This window comes from Eschscholzia californica, unplaced genomic scaffold (assembly GCF_041429995.1).
Source record: "Eschscholzia californica isolate CP2 unplaced genomic scaffold, dmEscCali1.0.p SCAF_1, whole genome shotgun sequence".
NCBI classification, from domain to species: Eukaryota; Viridiplantae; Streptophyta; class Magnoliopsida; order Ranunculales; family Papaveraceae; genus Eschscholzia; species Eschscholzia californica.
The window spans coordinates 51,217,969-51,240,244 of NW_028238198.1; the positions used below are offsets into that span (position 1 = coordinate 51,217,969).

General features: G+C 35.6%; 1 protein-coding gene, 1 non-coding gene and 1 pseudogene across 3 annotated transcripts; 2 read left to right on the forward strand and 1 right to left on the reverse strand.

Annotated features, from left to right (window-relative positions):
* Positions 1-8,205: 8,205 nt before the first annotated feature.
* LOC147567476 (putative protein phosphatase 2C 35 pseudogene) lies at positions 8,206-8,951 on the reverse strand (annotated as a pseudogene).
* Positions 8,952-11,231: 2,280 nt separating this feature from the next.
* On the forward strand, positions 11,232-21,256 carry TAF5 (TBP-associated factor 5). Of its 2 annotated transcripts, none has more exons than XM_086654105.1 (19): positions 11,232-11,670; positions 13,438-13,519; positions 13,937-14,015; positions 14,103-14,200; positions 14,289-14,345; positions 15,302-15,389; positions 15,535-15,644; positions 17,082-17,189; positions 17,346-17,497; positions 17,979-18,089; positions 18,186-18,255; positions 18,339-18,378; positions 19,125-19,289; positions 19,390-19,466; positions 19,729-19,845; positions 20,007-20,272; positions 20,574-20,669; positions 20,764-20,839; positions 20,986-21,256. In XM_086654105.1, the coding sequence occupies exons 1-19, from the start codon at positions 11,507-11,509 to the stop codon at positions 21,037-21,039; spliced, it is 2,010 nt and encodes a 669-aa protein (XP_086510231.1). In that variant the 5' UTR covers positions 11,232-11,506; the 3' UTR covers positions 21,040-21,256. The 2 variants fall into 2 exon arrangements, with proteins under 2 accessions (XP_086510231.1, XP_086510232.1); XM_086654106.1 differs by lacking the exon at positions 11,232-11,670 and adding an exon at positions 12,911-12,984 and having other exon boundaries at positions 13,165-13,519.
* Positions 11,264-11,345, forward strand: TRNAS-CGA (transfer RNA serine (anticodon CGA)). Its single transcript has one exon. It is a non-coding gene; the product is annotated as a tRNA-Ser (tRNA).
* Positions 21,257-22,276: the final 1,020 nt, after the last annotated feature.

Here is a 22,276-nt window from a genome sequence, read left to right on the forward strand (position 1 = left end):
AGAGTGAGAGTGATTTGTATATAGAGAGAGAGGATTGTAATTTAATTCTTTATAAAATACAATCTTCAATTTCAATTTCCATGTGTTAGCTGATTCATATTGAAATAGAAACAGAGAGAGAAACAGTAGAGAGATAGGGAGATTTTGTTGGAGAAGAAGACCGCGTTTGGTCAAGAAGTGTTGCTGGAAAATCATTTTCCATTGACGCTGGAAAATTATTTTCTCCAGAGAAGCGTTTGGCTGCCAGACAGGAAATAAGCAAAAAGAAGATTAGTTGTTCTTCCCCTTCTTCTCTTATTTGTCATATTTGTTTTGATCATGAATAGCTAAATCTCTCATCTAGGATTTTACGATCAAACTCATTTTTGATCTTTTAGAGATATATCTTTGATTGATTATTCTTTATTATGCTTTATGGTTTACTTTGTTTTAGTTTGTTAAATAGCTTTTCTATTCATTATCTATACTTTTAGGTTTGATACATCATGCTTAGGTTAAATCCTTTGATGGTGTATACTTATCACTTGATAGATAATAGTTTAGAGGTTTGTTTTTCAAAATAAATACAATTACATTGTTATGATTTATCGGTTTTAACAAAAACATCCCCCGGAATTAGGTTAGTTCATTAATCGAAATTCTGAGTTATAGGAAAAGAGAATTAATCAGTTTAAGTATTTGTTCCAAAAAGTGATTTTATAGAGTGGATTCCAAAATCCTAGACTTCTCCCCAATTTGAGTTCATTTATTTTATTTGTTTTAGTACTTTAGTATTTTATAAAACCAAAATCAAAATCAAAACCATACTATCTCTAAGTTTTAGAATAGCTTTAACTAGTCTCTGAGGAACGAACCGGTCTTACCGGAATTATTACTTGACGCCCGTATACTTGCGGGTGGTGACCTATTTAGGGTAACCTTCTAGGCACATCACTTAGCAGTGATCCATGAGAGATGGGTAGAGTCGCTCTCTTAAAGTATTTCTAGTTAGACCTCTTCAAAACTTCTTTTGAACGAGCCTTATCATCTATTAACCTATCACTATATAGATTTCGATGCCCATAATATTTAACCTCATCTGGTGTCCTACTGAGTCAGTTCCTTAACTGTTTCTCAATTCTAGTATGTCTCACATACATGACGTAAAACTAACGTGTTTCACTCCCACTGACCCTCTTGTCCAGCGAGAGTCCAACTAATCTTATCAGAAGATCAACCCTTGAATTTCTTTACGGATGTTAGATACCAACTCTTACTTTTGATCTTTTTGACTTTTAGCCAATTTTCAGAGTGCTCCTGCCTATGCCCTCGCAACGGGGCTGTATTTGAAACGGGTTATGGGCTGAAGACTCACTGGGGTTTTTGAACAATTTCGTAGAATCTTCTTAACTCTTCTAAGAAGTTACTTGGCGAGTTTTTCGTACTCCCAATTGTTATTGTTTTGCTGCTCGATTCGAATCAGATTCGAATATTTTCTCCCACTTGTCTTCGTGAATAACTCTTTTCAAGGAAGACACCATCGGGAGCAACAATCTAATTTTGTTCCGATGTTGTGAGGGAAACCTCCACATTTCTTCTCTTGAAGAAGAAACTATGTCTGTTGTTCTCAGACTTAAATAAAAGACTATTTTAGAACTTCTTCTAAAATCCATACCCGTATGGAATTCTTTTATTTTCTACAGCAGTTTTTAGGTTTAGTGGGTATGCAGCTTGTATTAGACACTGTTGTTTCGGAAGACATGTCATGACTAAGACTTTTGATCTCATCAAAATCTTTAGTCATTTAGATTCATTACTTGATTTAGGTCAAGTTACTAAAACTTCTCTCAAGTTCGAGTACTTAGTTGATTCTAGTCACATTAACCACAATCTTATGTCTAACATAAGTATTAATGATTAATTGACCTCTGTTTTGTCATAAGAGATCTTGTCAGAAAAGTTAGTTTGAACCATGTTTATTCTTTTCGAATTTCATGTTCATCCTAGTTGTCTAGCTAGATTAGAATAACTAATTGAATCGATTGGTATTAATGTTTGTAAGCTGAAATAGGCACCTTTCTAAGAACATCATAAAATATTAAAACCAAATACTTTATTTTCTCATAAGTCCAATTCTAGAGATGATGTTCAAAAGTAAAATACTAAAATCTAATTAAAGTAATGCCTATAGGAGATTAAAATCCTTCTTGAGTCTTTTTAACAACCATTCCTTCTTCTGCTCTTTGACAGGTTCGTCTCCTTTCAGTTAAATACTCAACTCCCACTTGCTCCTGTCATTCATAATGAAATGAGCATTAGGTATCCAATACCTTTAAGGGAATTGTATTTAATTGAATCAACTTTCAACATTTTTACCTAGTCCGGAGCTTCCAGCTCCGTTGGTTAGCTCTTCCTGGTAGTGTGGGCAATCTCTTATCCACATATGAGATTTGCTACCACAGAATATACAGCTGTTGTTAGGAAGGATGGTTCTGGGTCTTGGGACACGCCTGCCCCTTTTTGTCCTAGAATGTATCCTTCTCCTAACGCCTTCCGTTCCCGGATTGGCATCTTCTTGAACAATAAGAATTTCTTCTGTATTTTCAGGTATTCCGTTTTTGCATTCGGCTACTTCTAGAATTGTGAGCAGTCTTTCGAGGGATCCTACGCCGAACTTTTTGTCAAAGTAGCATCTTACTTCTTTAAATCCATCAACTTCTTTAAATCCATCATGTAATGAAAGTAAGATCAAGTCAACTGCAAAGTCGACTTCCATATTTGCTCCCAACCACTTCAAGTCTTTGAAATGATCAATCATTTCTAAAATATGAAGACGGACATGTTTGCCTTTTTCTTGTCGCTTTTTCAGTACAGTTCTGGATATCATATATCTTTCTTTTTGACATTGTGTGTCAAAAACTTCGCTTAGTTGTCGAATAATGCTATAAGCATCTATGTCAATGAAATTATCTTGATATTTCTTTTCCATGGAAACTAGCATCAGTCCTGTGACTAGTGTTGACTTTATTTTGATAGTGTCAGCTTGCTCACGTTCCTCTTTAGAAGAGGTTTCAGTAAGTACCGGGATCGGTGTGTCTAATACTTCTGCTCTTTTCTCGAGAACCCTTCCCAGATTTCTTTCCTATTGAACGTAGTTTGTGTCGTTCAATTTTTCCATCACCATGTAGAGGTTGAAGATATCGTCGAATGTCATAATTACACTACATGTAAAAAATGCAAAGTTACTTTAAACTTGTTATCCGAATTCCGATTCTACTTCCGTCTTCGCCGTCGGCCTCACCATTGACTCCACTTTCCATTTAACCTCTGATTTCATCAAAATGACTAAAATACCCCTGGTGCTATTTTCTTCCGACCTCATCCGCATGAGATGAAATTGTGATGAATCGCTTCGTTTTATTTTGAATCAAACATCAAACTCCAAATAAGGTACCTACCAAGAAAAACACAGAAATAACTAGAAATAAAACCCGAAGGAAACTAACTCATTGAAGTTAATTGATTAAAATGTGGCATTTTCACGCCACATCAGAACACATGATTGAAACTTAAACATACAAGATTATAGGAAGGTGTAGTGCAAATACCATAAACAAATTGGTAGTAAAAATTAAAAGAGATTTCAACCTAGATAGAGTGAGATCTTTTCGATTGTTATAGAACGATCTTAAGGTACCTCTACAGAGAAAATGGAATAAAACTAGAAACTTGGACTAGAATGAGAGAGATTTCGAGTGATTAAGGTTTTCAACAATGTTGAGTGTAAGATCAAAGCAAGAAGGGGAAGGGAATCGAGAGAGGAAGAAGAAGAGGCCTGGTTGGGTGGGATGTTGGGGTAAATTAATGGAATTCTAGATTTTCATATGGGTTATTTCCCTAGAAGCCCCCTACTTTGTGACCAGCTTCCCGCGAAGCCCCCTACTTTATCAATAATACCAAGAAGGCCCCCTTTTTCCGTTAAAGTTAAGTGTTCACTCTCTCTCCTCCATCTTATCACCTCTCTCTGCCACGTCAACTCTCTCGCCACATCACCATCTTCTCCGATAAGTCGTCGGCCGGCCAAAAATTTCGGCGACTGACTGGCAACCTTCATACTTAAAAAAAATAAAATATATTTTTTTTCTCCTCTCTCTCCAAACAATCCGGCGAAGGGAAACCCCTTTGCCAGAGGTCTGTTCACGAACAAACCTTGAAGGTCTGTTCGGCATCAGATCTCCTGCGAAGGGGTTTCCCTTCGCCAGAGTGTTTAGAGAGAGGGGTGAGAGAAATATTTTTTTTAAGTATGAAGGCCGCCAGAATTTTTTACCGGCCGGCGACCCTATCGGAGAAGATGATGATGTGGCGAGAGAGTTGATGTGGCAGAGAGAGGTGATGAGATGGAGGAGAGAGAGTAACGAACACTTAACTTTAACGGAAAAAAGGGGGGCCTTCTAGGTATTATTGATAAAGTAGGGGGCTACGCGGGAAGCTGGTCACAAAGTAGGGGCCTCTAGGGAAATAACCCTTTTCATATATACGACGAAAAAAGGAACAAAAAAAATTAAACTTGAAAATAGGGTTTTTGGGCAAACTTTAAGACTTTAGGGGCATTAGGGAAAACTAGGGGTTAACTAAATAAGTCAAAATAATATTTAAAATAAGTAATAAAACAAAAAACCTTTCATATTGTCAACAATTGCTTGTCTAACTGGTTGAGAGTGTTGACATAGACTCCAAAAATCCTGGAGATCCCAGGTTCGACTCGCAAAGGAGGTGGAGTCCATGGTTTACTGTACTTGGGTTATTAAGGGTATAAATGATGTAATAAATTTGTCGGGTTTTAGGCTTTTTTTATGTTGTTGGGATTTAGGCCTCTTTCATTAATGGTTTAACTTAGGCGGTTAGGTGCTTATCACATCTTCATGATGTAACAATGCCTTATACCCACTAACGTAGTTCGTAGTCGATTTACCAACAAAAAAAAAACATTTCATAATTATTATTCACATCTACATGATGTACCAATGCCCCGTACCGACTAACGTATATCATGGTCGATTTCCCAATAAAAAAAAACATTTCATAATTATTATTCAGGTCAAAAAACATACAAATACTAAAATACCCTTTTGTCATTTCATGTAACTAAATTTTTTTTCTTTAAACTTTAAATCTATATAAATTTTTCTTAAGATGTCGAGTTTCAGTGAAATTTATGTATATAGAAAAGATTTTCCATTATCTTTCTAACAAGATCCATTTTCAAACTTTTTCTTTCTGCAAATTGAATTTGCAATATTTCTTTTGCGAACTAAGTTTACAATATTTCTTCTGCGAACGGAGTTTGCAATATTTTTTCCGCGAACGAAGTTTGCTATATTTCTCCAGCGAACAAAGTTTGCTAGTGCAATATTGGAAATCACTTTCAATTTGCGTTTTGCAATATTTTTCGTGTGTACCATTTTCGTGTTCCAACTAATAAAACTTCTTGTGCACCACTTTCGTTTTCCCCTAATTTTAACCTAGTTTCTGAATTTTAGAGCTAAATAAACATTTCTTAAAGGCATTAAATGAAACATCAAGTCATGTTCCAACTAATAAGATTTCTTGAAGTCATTAAATGAAAAATTCGAGTTGCTTCCTTTGTCCTTCCGCATTTTGAGTACATGTGAATCACTGAATTAGAGACTATGAAACCCTGTTTTAACACAAATTTGATGAATATGTATTCCATTTTCAAGAATACCAAGAATCCCAGCCTTTAGATTAGTTGAGAATGGGAAATCATTGGGTTTGATTCCTGAAGATATTTTTTGAGCAGTCAACAACAAAGAATACTTGGCTTTGGTTCAACTAGTATCCAGTCATCAGAGCTATTTAATTATAGAATATGTCTTTCAGGCATTTCATTAAACAACTCATGTGTTATGTTGGTATCACCACACTTCGCACACATAGTTAAAAGGTCATTAGTTATAATAACCCAAAACTCATCTTCAACACAAGTACACAACTCCATGGATGGCGTCCACGGTCCAATTAAAAGGTCATCAGTTGTAATAACATCAACTCTAAAACCTATCTTCAACACACCTCCATAGATTTGGCATCTACTGTCCAATAAACAAACTTTGAGCAATGTCATCGGAGCTCTGAAACTCTTTGTCATCCAAACGAAATCAATGAAAAAATCGACTGGCGATGGTGGTGGGGCTCGATTTCAACAAATATTGACTTAAATGGTTGATGAGATTTGAGATTTAGAAGGTGAACAGAACCGGCTAAAATCCAAATCGATTAGTGATGGCAACGATCAAAGATGATTAACCAGGGATGATAAGAGGGTGATAGATCGATTCAGTTTAGAGAGATGAAGATGACAGAAAAATGATGATACAGAAGAAAAAACTGACTGAGTTTAGAGAGAGAGAGAGACAGCGTGAGATAATCCATTGCTTTTAGAGAGAAAAAAAAAGCTGAAAGAAAAAGATGTTTTATGAAGGGGTAATTTTATAAAAAATTAAATACAAAATTACCTGATTGAGAAATACCAATATTATTTTAAACTTGCCAACAACCCTTGGTTGGATTGGTAATAGATATAATCATCCACCTTAGAAGTCAAGGGTTCGAGGCACATGCTGAACAATTCAAAAAAAAAAATTATTTTAAACTTTATGTATCATTACTTATAATATTTTGGTTGCTCCAAGTTTATAGAAAAAGTTACTTGCATGACTACACTGATATTCAACTCCACACACACACACACACTCTCTCTTTCCACAACCGTATTTCTTGAGCAAATCTTCTAAATCTTCGTTGGCTTCTCCGCCGGTTTCCTTTTTTTCTTAGTACTAATAAAAAGTTTCCTTTGTTGGTCTTTTAGGACCTGTTTTTGTTGATCTATAAGATCTTTTTGTTTATTAAGTGTTTCTTCCGGTTCAAGTTTTGGTCATGGAAATCTATTTGGAGTTTCTTCAACAACACATAACCCTCTCAACAACTAGTTGGACACGCCAAGCCCCATGGATCATAAGAGAGGATATAATCTTGGTCGAAAGAGGCGAAACAGACAAATCTCTTATCAAACATGATTTTGATTCAGAACGGTTCTTTGTTTAAGTTCAAACTCATCAAGTACAACTAAGGTTTGAGAAGATAGGGAGAAGTTGCTTCTACAATGGGATCCTGGGTCATTCCATAGAGTTTTGTCCTTCAAGGCTGAAACTCATGGATCTCTTGGAGAAGAAACTCACGACGACACAATAGGCAATAGTATTGACCAAACTCAGTCCTAAATATCCATCGGAGTTCAAAGTATTACAGTTGTGGGAAACAGAAATTAGAGCTCGAGGTCAGACACATGTTGGGGTTATGGAGGAAGATACCGTACAGACAATGGGAAAAGGGGCCCGACCGGCGGACGATGGAAGTTCTTCGATCATGAAAGTTCGTGGTGGGGTAATCGTTTCAACCCTAGATCTGCGCGCATGTGGGAAGGAACCCCCCATAACCGCAAGTTAGTTACTCTATGTGAACATAATGGTGGAAATGGTGGAATGGGCCATGATAGTAGATGACCCACTAAAGGCACATCAGAACTTATGTCTTCTTCTTTAGAGGCAGTGGGCATAGTGGTGGAATTACAGCTTGGCCCACGTATGCTGGGTAGTAGCGCTTCGGTAGCCCGTATGTAGGCAGCCTAGAGTTGCATCTTTGTGCTTTGTTCTTCTTTTAACTTCTCATTGTAATTCATCTTGGCTTTGCTTAAGTAATGAAGTTATCAGATTCCAAAAAAAAAAGTTACTTGGTTTTTAGTTATTATACTTAATTTTTTGACCTAAACCACCATTTTCCCGGGAAAACTACCCCTTGAACAAGGGCAGTTGGACAAATTTCACTTTTTTAATCTCCTAATAATTGTATAAATTTAATTTATTTTCATTTCGTATCAAAATAATCTTCTAAATTTGGTAAGGACATTGTGTCGATGAAGCTCCACACAAGTTAATGTATAGATTTAAAAATAAGAGAGAAGTGTTTTTAATTTGTAAATGACAAATTAGTATTTGTAAATAAGTTATTATTATTACTAAGGTATACTAGGGCACGGACAGTTGTATCAATCACATTTAACGAAATTATGATGAAATAAAGTAAATTGTCATAAACTTATCTTAGCCAGAAATGTAATATTCGATACAAGTAAGTTTTAATGGGGTCTTACCTTATCAACAACAGCTTGATCGAGAGGAACTCGAAAACCCCATAAGTTGCAATCACAAAGAACATATGATTTGGGGTTAACTGAACCACCTTCACCCAACAGTAGTATCTCCCAAACTCCTTGTAAACGCAGTTCCAGGGTACAACCCAGCTTGTACCCAAAGATCACGTCCATCGTTTTCTTCATCAACCCCAATTCTGAACATCTGGATCCTTAACCCTTCCACTTGATCAACACTCAAAATCCTAGCCCCACAAAGCTTCAACCTCTCATATTCATCCTTCCTAAACGGTAGTTGATCACACGAGAGGTCCTCGACAACAACACCACTATCATTCTTCACAGCAGTCACAACTCTTGAATCACCCTCATTGGCAACAAAAATTGTACCCCCACTAACAAGAACAGTAATAATAGTTGCTGTCATGGATATCACTATCATGAAATTCAGAATTTGTAGCTAAAACTAAAAGTGCTGAGTTATATGTTTTTATAGGATCATCTAACAATGCAGGATTATTTAACAACGTCTGAGAGGATTTCTACTAATATATCCTTAACAAAATTCGAACACGGAGTTCCAAATTGGCCATGACCATCAAAAACACCAAATAAATGAAGATTAGGGGTACCTTTGCATTTTTCTGATTTGAGAAATTCATATGTTTAGGATCAGCTATAGTTGATGATATCATTAGTGTTTAATTAAGCTATATTTCACATAACCATGAAGAATATCCATTTAACAAGTTCAGTAGTGTCGCTATACCCTAGTCTAGTTTTAATTAAACTGTAGCGAGATGATATAACATAATGTATCAAGTTCATCAGTGTTCATAACTATATTTCTCATCTAGTTCATAATGTTTAAGATCATCTCCATGAAGAATATCCAACTTGTATCAATGTTGATTTTGAATTTTGACCAATTGAATTATACATTGTAATTTGTATATGTTTAGGATCAGCTATAGTGTTTAATTAGGCTCACCAGAAATTTCACAGTGTGTCAAATTTCAATTAGGCCCACCAGAAACATAAATAAATAATGAACATCTAAAATATCATAAGGCTCTTTTCAAATTTCAATTAGGCTCGCCACAAATATTTGTAAATAACCAATACAAATTTCATAGTGTTTAATTAACAATGGAGATGATAATTTAACCAACTTAAGAATGGAGATTTACAAGGATTTAATGAATAAGAAATATAATGATAATTTAAGTAACTTAACAATGGAGATTTCGTAAGCTCACCACAAATTTTTGTAATTAACAATAAAGATGATAATTTAAGAAAAAAAGAATAATTTGAATATAAGGTTGAGTACCCATCAGAAATCTGAATGGAATTGAAGTTCAATGAAGAGAAAGTGAAGATTAAAACCCTAAAGTGATTTTTCAATTGAAATCTGAGTAGACCTCTTCTTGTTTTAACCATATAAATATTTGAGTAGAAACTTTCCCCAAAATCTGAGTAGAAACTTTCTTTCTTTTCTTAAACGAACCTAAAGAAGGAGAGATTTCAATTTCTTCTTTTTTAACCCTTGCAATTTCACAAATTTCATAGTGTTTAATTAACAATGGAGATGATAATTTAACCAAATTAACAATGAAGATTTACAAGGATTTAATGAGTAAAAAATATAATGATAATTTAATCAACTTAACAATTGAGATTTCGTAGGTTCCCCATAAATCTTTGTAATTAACAATTGAGATGATAATTTAAGAAGAAAAAATAATTTGAATATAAGGTTGAGTACCCACCAGAAATCTGAATAAAATTGAAGTTCAATGAAAAGAAAGTGAAGATTTAAACCCTAAAATCCTAAAGTGAAGTTCAATTGAAATATGAGTAGAACTCCTCTTATTTTGACCATATAAATAGGTTACTTGAGATTTGAGTAGAAACTTTCTCCAAAATCTGAGTAGAATTGTTCTTTCCTTTTTAAGCGAATCTAAAGAAAGACAGATTTCAATTTCTTTTAACCCTTGCAATTTCTTTTGTTACACGGTTATTTTTTCTTTAAATAGATTATTTTATTTCTAAAAAAGACTATATTTTAAATTTGGGTTATTTCCCTAATGGCCCCCAACTTTGTGATCAGTTTCCCGCTTGGCCCCCTACTTTACGAGAAATACCCATATGACCCCCTTCCGTTATGACACCGTCACTCTCTCTCCTCCATCATGTTTTCTCTCTCTGCCAAGTCATGCCACATCATCTGTTACGCCACCTCATCACCTTCTCCAGCGAGAGTCTCCTGGTCGGCGACTTCAAACCTAAAAAAAAAAATTTCTCTCTTCCTCTCTCTCTCTAGAACTGTTTCTAGAGAGAGAGAAGAAAGAAAAAAAAAATTTTTAGAGAGAGAGAGCAAGAGAGAAAAAACAATTTTTTTTTTTAGGTTTGAAGTCGCCGGAGAAGGTGATGAGGTGGCGTAACAGATGATGTAGCATGACTTGACAGAGAGAGAAAACATGATGGAGGAGAGAGAGTGACGGTGTTATAACGGAAGGGGGCCATATGAGTATTTCTCGTAAAGTAGGGGGTCAGGCGGGAAGCTGGTCACAAAGTTGGGGGTCATTACTCATTAGGGAAATAACCCTTTAAATTTTGAGAAAGACTTCTAGACAATATCCTTTATTAACAAAGGATGTTTGTCCCAGGTTTTTCCCTTTTGTTTTATATAATAGATTAATATAGTGGAAAAGAGGCTACAAATTGAAAGCGTTCATCGTCTTCTTAAAAAGATGACATTTTTATTTTTCGAAACCATGTATCTTATTGTTCAATCTATATATATATATATTCATTTTGTTTTTTTTTTTTGTTGAACTTTATATATTCATTTTGTTGATTTTCAATTTTGTCTTCATTTTAATATTATTTAGTGCAGAATCGTCCATTATTCAAGACGAATTTGAAATTATAATAAAACACTTTTCTTCGTTACTGGTCCTTCATACATATTTGTACATCTTTTACTTTAGTAGTTATAATATTTGTGGTACTAATTACAAAAACGTATTTTACTTAGAATGTCATCGGGTCGATATGTCCGAGTGGTTAAGGAGACAGACTCGAAATCTGTTGGGCTTTGCCTGCGCAGGTTCGAATCCTGCTGTCGACGCTCTTTTTTTTACTCTCTCTCTCTCTTTTGTGGTTTTTCCGTCGCAAATATTTTCCGCTTCAATTCGAGTTTCAGGCTTCAGTATTTTAGAGAGAGAGAGAGAGAGAGAGGGTTGAACAACTAACTGTTCTTTCTCTCCTGGAGATTGATCGATAGAGTCAATGGAGGAAGGAGATATAGAGAAAGCGGTGATTGCGTATCTGAAGAAGAAGGGTTTCAAGCAAACTGAGCTCGCTTTTCAGGAGGAGCAGAGTAAAAGCTCCTCCTCCAACGCTACTTCCCAAACTGATCCCGATATCGCCAAACACATCCTCTCTTTCCCTGAGTACTCATCTCTCTCTCTCTTTCTTTCTCATCTTTTTGCTTCTAGGGTTTTCCTAAGACAATTTTTTAATTTTTTGTTTCTCTGCATATTATTTTGACCTAGAAAAAAGCTATTCTTTTAGCCTAGTTGAAGATTAATTGGTGTTGGTATTTGTGGAAATTGGAAGAGGAATAATTCTTATTAGGAAATGTAGTTTTATCAATGTTCCTGAACAGTTCAAAATTTAGAGACGATCTTTTTCGGAATGAGTGATTGTTGCATTTGGGATGAAATTATCCTAATACTTGGTATTTGTTGTCTTCGGAACTAGGGCTTCAAAAACTTGGTATGCGTAATAAGTTCAGTTAGTGTTTCTGAACCCACGGTTTCTAACCTTTGTAGATAGGATTCTAAACTATCTGCTTCGGCAAACCCACCGCCGTTATAGCCATCGGATATCGTTTCGATACCTGGTTGGGAGGATATTTGGGTAGATTTGGATAGGAATATGGTTGTAACTAGTGTAGTTTTGATACCTTTAGAGTTTAAACGCTTAGCAAATTGTTGAGTTGGGTTTATGTGACCTTGGCTTGGATATGGAAGTAATAGGACATGACTTCTCTTCCCTTCTTTCTCCATTACTACTCTCTCTCTCTCTCTCTCACACACAGTTACTCAGATAGGAAGTGTAGTTGGGTGTTACTTTATATAGATGAAGTGACGAGTTCTCCATTATAGAGATGATATGCCAGAAATAAACTTAGGAGCATTGACGTCATGGCAGACGCAACGCTGTTTGAGAGAGTGATGCTTATTTTGTTGAAATATGCTAAAAAGTTGACCAACTCACCAACACAATACCTCAATAGAAATCACCCGTTCCTCAAGAAAATCAACCAGAAAGAATTGACCTGAAAATGACAAAAGAAGTAGACGTATCTTTCACAACTTAGGAGCCAGATTGTCGAAATTTCTCCTTTCTATGTTGAAAGTATGCAATGAGAAGAATAATTCTATACGCTCTATAGTTTGTTTATAGCCGTGTTTTAAAATTCGTTAGATGCGTAAGCCTCGAGCCGAGAACAGACCGAATCACGTCGAGCCATACCCATCTACAAATATAACAAAATGTACAAACATTGATTAAGTTTATGTAATATAAGATGCAACTGCATTAATATAACTTGGTTGTCAAATACTTAAGTCTTTATATTAACTTACTTGCCACTTTTCTCGAATTATTGATATATTAACTTAACAGATGGAATCTAACAAACTATAGTGCAACTATATGTTCTAAAAGTTATTACAGCAATCACAAAAAGAATGAGCAAGGTGGAAGAATATTAACAATTACTTTTCTTTCGTGCAGTTAAGTTTATTTTCGTGCAATACATGCAATTAGGTTACAACTTCACAACCACGTGATAAAACCTACTAAATCTCTACATGAACAACCTTTCAAAACTATCAATCAGGGGCAACAAAGTGAATGTTTAGAAAACCTTTTTGCAGGTTACACCGCAAGGCATTTTGCCCCAGAAAATAGAGCACCGCCTTGAGGCGTCCGCCTCGATGCGTAGAAGGCGTGCACTAATTCTTAACGAAGAAACAAAATGATACCACATTTATATAAAAAGATAACATCATATTTTTTCACTTTGCTACAATAAGTTGAAATTAAAATTTAGTGATGCACTATCATTGTTGTCTCTTAATAGGAGCGATACACAATGCTTTCTTTACCTATCTAACTGTATTTTTGTAATTGTTTTTTCTGTCAATCAGATCAGAGAATGGTCCTGCGCGATACCAGGAGGATTATGGGAAGTTAAGGTCATGGACATATAGTTCTCTGGATCTTTACAAGGTAATAACTAATTTCTCTTATAGACTACTGTAATATTTCCAAGGACAGTTCGATTGGTAATTTTCTTTTTATGACATAGAAACTAAACAATCACCATTCTCCTTGTAAATGTGTTCTCGATGGTGAGTGACTTATTTTATTTTGAGAAAGTGATATGCCCTAGATACCTCGCCATGTTACGGTTGTTGGTCTTTCTTTCTACCTTTTTCTCCTCTCTATTTTGATTTCTTCTTTTCATTTTCTTGTTCTGAAAAGCAAACATTAGGGAGTTTGAATAGAGAAGTCCGAATATGTTTCTACTAACTCTAGTCCAAAAACAATATAGTTCCTCAACTCTGCTATTAAATGCTTTAAGCAATTACCATGCTCTCATAAACCAAATTATGTAACATTTATAATTTTATGACAAATGTGCAGCATGAATTGCTACGCGTGCTCTATCCAGTATTTATCCATTGTTTTATGGATCTTGTGGCAAAAGGGCACACACATGAAGGTAAATTTTAATAAGTTGCATTTCCCAAGTTGATATTCCCAGAACAAGCACCATCTGATGTTTATCTGCAATTCATTCATGTCACAGCTAGAAGTTTTTTTAATTGCTTCCGTGAAGACCATGAGATGATGCACCTAAGAGACCTCCAAAAGCTAGAAGGCATTCTTTCACCCTCACATCTGGAGGTAAAACGTTTTTGCCATTCTCTTGATATGCTCTTCTTTATCTTTTAATTAGTTAAGTATTTACCCATAATCTTCACAAATTATGCAGGAAATGGAATTTGCTCAATCTCTAAGGAGGAATAAAGTCAATATTAAGATATGTCAGGTGGTTCATTAATTCATCTATACTAACCCTTTTCTAGTCGCCTATTTTGCCTCTTCACCAACCCAAAAAAACAAATGTGTGATGTTTTACAACACATGATTTTTAATATAAAGAAATTCATATAAAAACTGTCAGGAACTCAGGACCGCAAGTTACTTTCGTATATATGTATTTATGCTTATTTGTTTTTTCGCTCAAAAATCATATTGAGCCAAACTTCATCTTTTTGTCCGTTTGGATTAAGTGGCAGAACTTACATAGACGCTGCTCCTGGTATAATGGTCCTTTTCATAGTAAACTTGTTTGGATCTTTCAGGTTGTAACGTTAGCATTCTTCTTTTGATGTATTGGTTAATGAGAGGAAACTATCATATACCTCAAATGCATACTATCATGTACTAGATAATGACCTTGAAGTGAAGGACGTCACTGGTTCAGGGGTTTGTTACCCTTCCCCTTGGAGGGAGATCTCCTATCCATGTCTTGACTTAATAGCTCTACCATATAATGCTCGCAGTTCGCGTATTTTCTCGTGTACCTTGTGTATTCAGCTTATTGTAGTTTTAAATGCAAGAGGACCATGCCCTTGTTTATCTTCCGGGTGGTGGCTGGATAACATCATATTTCAATAAAAAAGAAGAGATTGATGAGTGATGTACACTTGTACTTGAGAAGAAAACCAAACCCGCTTTGTGGTATCATTTTGGCCTCTGGTTTCACACCCTCTTGTATCCTTCTAAGGGAAATAAGTGTTGAGTTAAATATTATGCTGTTGGTACTTCGTTATATTTGATCGGTTTGATCATATACAATTTCTTTTGACTTTCTCCTTGGTGTTATACCTCATTTTTGGATCATCATTCTTGTCTTCTTTTATATCCACATGTCACTGGAATAGACGTTCCAGGTTGTATATCATCAATGTCTAATTTTGAATGTTTCTGTTGTCCCATCAGTACTCCTATGAACTTCTGCTGCAATATCTTCAGAAGACCGAGTCCATTACGATGCTTGGAATAATTAACGAGCATATTAATTTCCAAGGTATAATCTTCTTTCTATTTTCACGGCAAATTCTATGAGCGTGAATATTATGATTACTATTTGTAAATTAATTGATCATTTACTTGGTTTCGCTTTTGGAGATGTTACTAATTCAATATGTTGTACTTCTATAATTCGTTCGTAGTTTCTCCGGGACAGCCAAGCTCAATTTCGGATGACACTGAGGTTGTAACTCTAGTTGGAAGCAGCCAGGATACAGCTAAACTGATAAATGAGAAAGAAATACACTGGGGAGTGAGTGCCTAACCCCTCCTATTTTTTTTTATCAACATTATCTCTTTGAACTTGTATATGTATAGTCAAACCTTGTGCACTTGCACCGCAAAGAGTTTGTTTGTAGTTTCACATAAAAGTAAAATAAAACTTTGGTACTATGACATAGCAGTTTGTGGGTAATGATGTCCATGCTTTGCTTAAATAAACTGAAAACTGGAAGTAACATTGCAAATCATCTCCTTATTGGCTTTCACCTCTCTTTGAAGTCTTGAAATTGCAAAACTGTGTCGGTAATGGTGTCTGTGTACAATAAGAAAATAGAGAAATTAGCTCAAACAACTAGTCGTTTATTTTATCATCTCTTAGGAACGTGGATGTACATTTTAATGTTTCATATTGTTTTAATTGTCACTCGTAGTTGTACTACCTATTAATTGTAAATTCCATGTGTTATTGTGTTTTCTCTTGGTAAAATTTATTTTTGAAGTCAACATTCTGCTCCTAGAAGTAACTAAAAACCTCCTCCGGGTCTATCTTAGTAAAGCAAAATGCTTCAGATGGAACTTGCATACTCATGTGATCATTTACAATTGTTATTGTGAGCCTAATAAAAACCTCGTGTGAAGTCCAGCTTCTAGTTACTGCAGACCTCCACGACCCCTCTTACTCATAGGCATTTCTCTCTTTTCCACTAAGTAGCTGTTCACTATTGATGTTTTTGTGCTTTATTCAATTTCTATTTTTTGGAAAATGTTAGGGATTTCCATGTCCATGATTAAGATGATTTAGGACGGGAGATTGCATTTCACTTTTCAGTAGTTTTGATAATCAAAAAAGAAGTTGGCTATATATCTTCAGTTTAATATTTCTTGATATTTTGACAAGTCAAGTTCTCTAGATAGCCACTCAAATCTCGTTTCTCCTCGTCATCTTCCATTTTCTTATTTATTTGCATCAGTCCATCCAAATTGTATCTGATCTGAATGGTCCACTTGCTTAAAGTAGTGTTGGGGTTATGACTGGCAGAGTTTTCAAGATGGGTATAATAACACCACCAGGAAACAAATTGCAGTCCAAATAAAGTAACGTTGAACAAGATACATGACACTAAAATATATTTCTGGATATATTTTGAGCTTGTTTTGGTTCTCTCTCGATACAATAAAACATGCATTTCAATGAAGCATAGATCGCATTGAGATTCTTATAATGTGCAAAAAGAGCTTTCAGCATTTCATGAAGTTGAGATTCGTATGTTTTAAAACTCTCGCGCAAGTGCCGCAATAATTTCTTGTGGTTATTTACCTTTTTTATGTTCAATTTTGAAGCATATGAAATATAATCCATCTTTAACTGTCAATACTTATGTTACTACATTTGATAGGATTTTGATGGTTGTTCCATAACAACTGACATTTTTTATATTATATACTATAATATGTTTATCAACAATAGTTGCTGGAAGATTCTTTAGAAGACCGTTTGGAAAAAGGAGGGGGTTTGATGCCAGATTCTGAAAAAGGTGAAGGAGAAAGCAAAGAGGGAGACTTGGAAGAAAACAAGGTATTGCAGTAAGAGTTCCTTAACTTTCGGTTACTTGTAGCATTTGTTGTGAACTTGTCACTCGTTTGAACGGAGGTGTCCAAATTGTATATAAAGCTGTGAGGTACTTTTGCTGAATAACCTTTCCTTCACACCTCTTTTTGTTTTTGGGTTCAGAAAAGATCAACGGAGGGAGGGAAACAAGGCTCTTCAGTTAAGAAGTTGAAAAAGGACAAGGTTGTCGGTACCACGGGAAAAACCATTCGAGCAGAAACAAACACTGTATCAGTGGCGCCTCGAGTCAAACCAGAACTTACTTTGCCCCTAATGTATGTATTCATCCGAATACCTTTATGAATTTCTATCTCTTTTATTGATACAAGGCATGTTAAGTTGAACACTTTAACCTCGGAAATCGGTCATTACATTGCTAAACGAGTTAACTTGAAAAAAAGGAATATTGTTGAACGAAGTGAATGGAATACAGTAGGATAGGGCATTAGAGGATCGTTGAGGTGTTCCACGTTTCATATCGTTCATGGTTTGTAGGCTTTTGTAGGACGTGACCAAGAGTGCAGAATGATCCATCTTATCTAGTTATTGTTTAATCTTACGATTCTTACCATACTATTAACAAATTTAAGTATTATTAACGGGTGCACGTGGCAGTGTTACTGTGTTAATCCGATCCAATACTTTTGCTAAAACTGATTATATGATTGAAAACTTGATTCAGAAGATCTAAGGCGTGCTTATAATGAATTTAAATGTGTAAATTATTTCTATCTGTACTTATCTACTTCCTCGCAGACCTACAGAAGTAGAACATTCCATTCTCGAGGACCTACGAAACCGTGTGCAGTTGGGCAGCATGGCTCTACCATCAGTTTGTTTTTATACGTTTATCAACACACATAATGGGTAACTGAAAAAGTTTATTTTTTTTAAATATTTTCAGCTAGTTTTTTCCCCTTTATGATTATTATGGTGTTGACATTCACGTCAAATGCTTGCCAGTCTGAACTGTTCATCAATTTCACATGATGGGTCACTTGTTGCTGGGGGATTTTCAGACTCCTCATTGAAGGTTCTTATTTGACCCAAGTTAATATCTTGTGATGTTTGCGCTGATAGATTTTAGCTTTTCATATCTCATTCCTTCTGTTACAGGTTTGGGACATGGCAAAAATCGGGCAACAAGCTGCTACTGGTACGTCATTTGTAGTTATCTTAAACTACATTAGATTAAATGCTTACCACTCACTAATTTTCTATCTGAAGTTCATTTAAATTGTCGTTATGTTCGTTGGCAAATCCATTTGATCATCTCAGCTTGCTGACACGGCAGAAGCACAGATAGACTATAATCGTAAACATTTGTAAAAACATCAACTCTGAAATCCTCCAGAAATGAGAAGGTTACTAGCATAAAACCTTTAGGAAAAGAATTTTGAAATTCACCAGAAAGATAGAGGAAAAGTCAAATGCGTTGTTTATTGATTATTTAACGATCCTTTCAATTTCTACGGAAGGCCTTTTATAGGCATCTCCAATGTAAGAAATAAATAAAAACTTTTCTAAAATATTAGAATAGCATTGATAAGTTGTTCGATAACTTCAATAGTTAATAAGAAACTTGAGTTGTTTAACTTTATAAGCTACTTCAACTTCTACCATTTAAGTACATTTATCTAACATAAAGAACATAGATCAGTATTCTGCATGTTGTTTTCAGTCATTTAATAGTTTAGTTTATATATTTTTTAAGTTGTTAAGTTATTGAGTAGATGGAGTTAAGGGTCTTAATGGATGGGAACCGAAAGTAGACAATTTCCCATGTCGACCACTTGTTTTTGGGTGGTCCATTTCCCGTTCACTCCACTCACCCATTTGTTCTACATCACTTGCCCTTACCTTCGGTAAAGAATATTTGCTTATTCAAACCACACATGTCAGCTACTGTGCAGGGTGGAAATGAGACAACGCCTAATGAGCAATTACTGGGAGCAGAGGATGGGAAAAGATCTTATACCCTGTTTCAGGGGCATGCTGGACCCATTCATTCTGCCACTTTTAGTCCTCTTGGGGATTTTATTTTATCGTCGTCATCAGATTCAACCAGTACGCTTCCTCTATCAAAAACCATTTCACGAGTCTTAAGTTCAAGATTTTTTCTAGTAGCTGCTTGGCTAAATAACTAAATTTCATTAATCTACTGCAGTTCGGTTATGGAGCACCAAGCTGAACGCTAATCTTGTTTGCTACAAAGGTCATAATTACCCTGTATGGGATGTTCAGGTAAAATCTGATTCTGATTGCATCTTGTCTTAATTTTTTTTTATATAAAATGCTTTGTTGGTAAATGGTAATGATAGTATCCAAATTCTATTTTCTGAGTCACTAGTTCAACTCTTCTACTATCGTATGCTGGGCTGCATCTCGTGGTGACTTCCTCAAATGAGAAATTCACCTCTTCTACAACATTATGTAGTGTCAGCAAATTACTTTCATCTACTTTGTCGAAAATGCTAGTTCTTTACCAACATGGTTGTCATTGCAGTTTAGTCCTATGGGGCATTATTTTGCGAGCTCTTCACATGATCGAACTGCTAGAATTTGGTCCATGGACAGAATACAACCTCTAAGGATAATGGCAGGACATTTATCTGATGTTGATGTGAGTAATCTCTTTCATTGGATTCATACCACCCAACCAAGTTGGGTTCTCAAGTTTCATCCACATAGTTCCTTTATTTAATAGCTCTTAGCCGAGTTTCTTGGATTTTTAAATGGAATATCATTGAACCAAACCTTTTGTCTGATTCGAACATGTTTCAGTGTGTCCAGTGGCATGCAAACTGTAACTACATAGCAACTGGTTCGAGTGACAAAACGGTTAGACTGTGGGATGTGCAGAGTGGGGAATGTGTTCGAATTTTCATTGGTCATAGGAGTATGATATTATCTTTGGCAATGTCACCTGACGGGAGGTATATGGCATCAGGCGATGAAGATGGTATTATCATGATGTGGGATCTTTCAAGCGGTCGCTGTATTACCCCCTTAACTGGACACACTTCCTGTGTATGGACACTTGATTTCAGGTTGGTGTTCCATTAAACCCGAAATGCTTATTTTTCTCTTCTGGTGAATATGTGTGTACATATATATGTATCTTGGTCATAGTCATGGTCATTTTGACGAAATTAACGTAATGGTATTCATTTTCCCAGTTGAACAAGAAAACAGTTTATGTGTTTCTTAAATCAAATAAGTAGTGAGAATACAACCCCTATATCTAGATGTATTTTAGTTTATTCAACCTCTCCCTTCTAATCGAAAACCAAGATTATCCTTAAATATTATAATTGTGTGTTGAATATCTTTACTCTCTGGATATGTCAGTGGTGAAGGTTCACTTCTTGCTTCTGGGTCTGCCGACTGTACTGTAAAGTTATGGGATGTCACTGCCAGCACAAAGCCACCAAGAACAGAGGAAAAGTAAGTTCGATAATTACTTAAACTGAGTGAACTTAATTTTTTCAAACCTTGTTCTGTGTGAAATAACTTGTGACTACTCTCGTGCTTTGTTCAGCAAATTGGGAAATACAAATAGATTGAGATCGTTAAAGACTCTACCAACCAAGTCCACTCCAGTTTATTCATTACGAGTAAGTACATACCAATTCTAAGAAGTTCACCATTATCGTTACTCTGTTATATTCTACACTTTCCAGTATGAGACTTCATTATATTCTACACTTTCCAATATGAGAAGCTTAATCGTTATAATGTTTGTTTTCTGTTGTGGGTGTAGTTTTCGCGGAGAAATCTTCTATTTGCAGCTGGAGTGCTCTCAAAAGTTGCATGAAAACACCGTTCTCATTTCTCAGTAGCATCAATTGGGACAGAGTAACTTAAACTGTGAAAGTAGGTGATGTTTGTAGATCTGAAAGATAATGTATTCATTTTTTCGCATTCAGATCCGAAACTAGTAGTGGATCATCTTCAGTTGTAGTCTTTACAATTCAGATAGACTTTTTTTCTTGCAATTATTGGAAACAGTTTGTGTTTCCCCTTTGCCTTAATTTGTAATACTAATATCATACCAAAAACCGAGTAAAAATGCTGTAGGCCCTAGAAAGAAGCTTAGGGTCCGTTTGTTACGTGAGAAATTAAGATGTGAAAATTAATTTCTGATGGGATACTGAATTCAAGTGTTTGGTGGGGTTGTAGGAGAATTTGGGTTGCCTTTAAAAAGTAATGTAGATTGGACTTTTGGGTGCCTTTAAAAAGTAATGCACCGTGGACTTTGGGGTGCTTGTAGTGTGGTCACTTTCTCTTCCCAAAATCGGTTGAGATGGAGAATCAGCATGTGGGTGTCTTCTTTCCTAAATCAAAGATGGAGAGGGAGAGATCGATAGGTTGAGAGAGTGAACAACACTTGGGTTTCTTCTTTCTCATATTCAGGGCGATTTTGCTAGCTCCAATTTTGGTATGAACAATTATAGGATTTAGGGATTTTTGGGCTTGAACAGATTTTGGAGATGATACCTTCAATTGTTGGTAATGTTTAAACTTCAATGGGGGATTCCAATTTAGTTTTGTGTTCATCAGTGTAGCATAATTGGGGGTTTACAGTTGATGGTGATATTACACGAATGATAAGCGGAATCAAAATGGGGAATTCAGTTTAGTTTTCTACTCATTTACCCTCAATTTGGTCTTGTGTTCAATTTGGTTCTAAATTCAAAACTAAATTTAATTTTTTTTTTTTGACGGAAAAGCTAGTTTCATTAATAACATCCAGAGGATGAAAAGAGTACAAGCTTACAAATCCAAATAAGGATCAAACTGAAGATACAGACTAAGTTAAGGGTTTAATAGAGATTTCGCCAACTCATGTGGGGCGGAGTTAGCCTCCCTAAAACAGTGATTTATTACCACGTCTCTACCTTCAAGGTAACCACGTATTCTATCCAGGTCGTTGATCAATCGCCACGGAGAAGCATCACGGCCATCCAAAATTAGGTTAACCAGGATTAATGAGTCTGTTTCCATTTCGAAACTTTGCAGCCCCAATCTCTCAGCTAACAGAAACCCTAGCT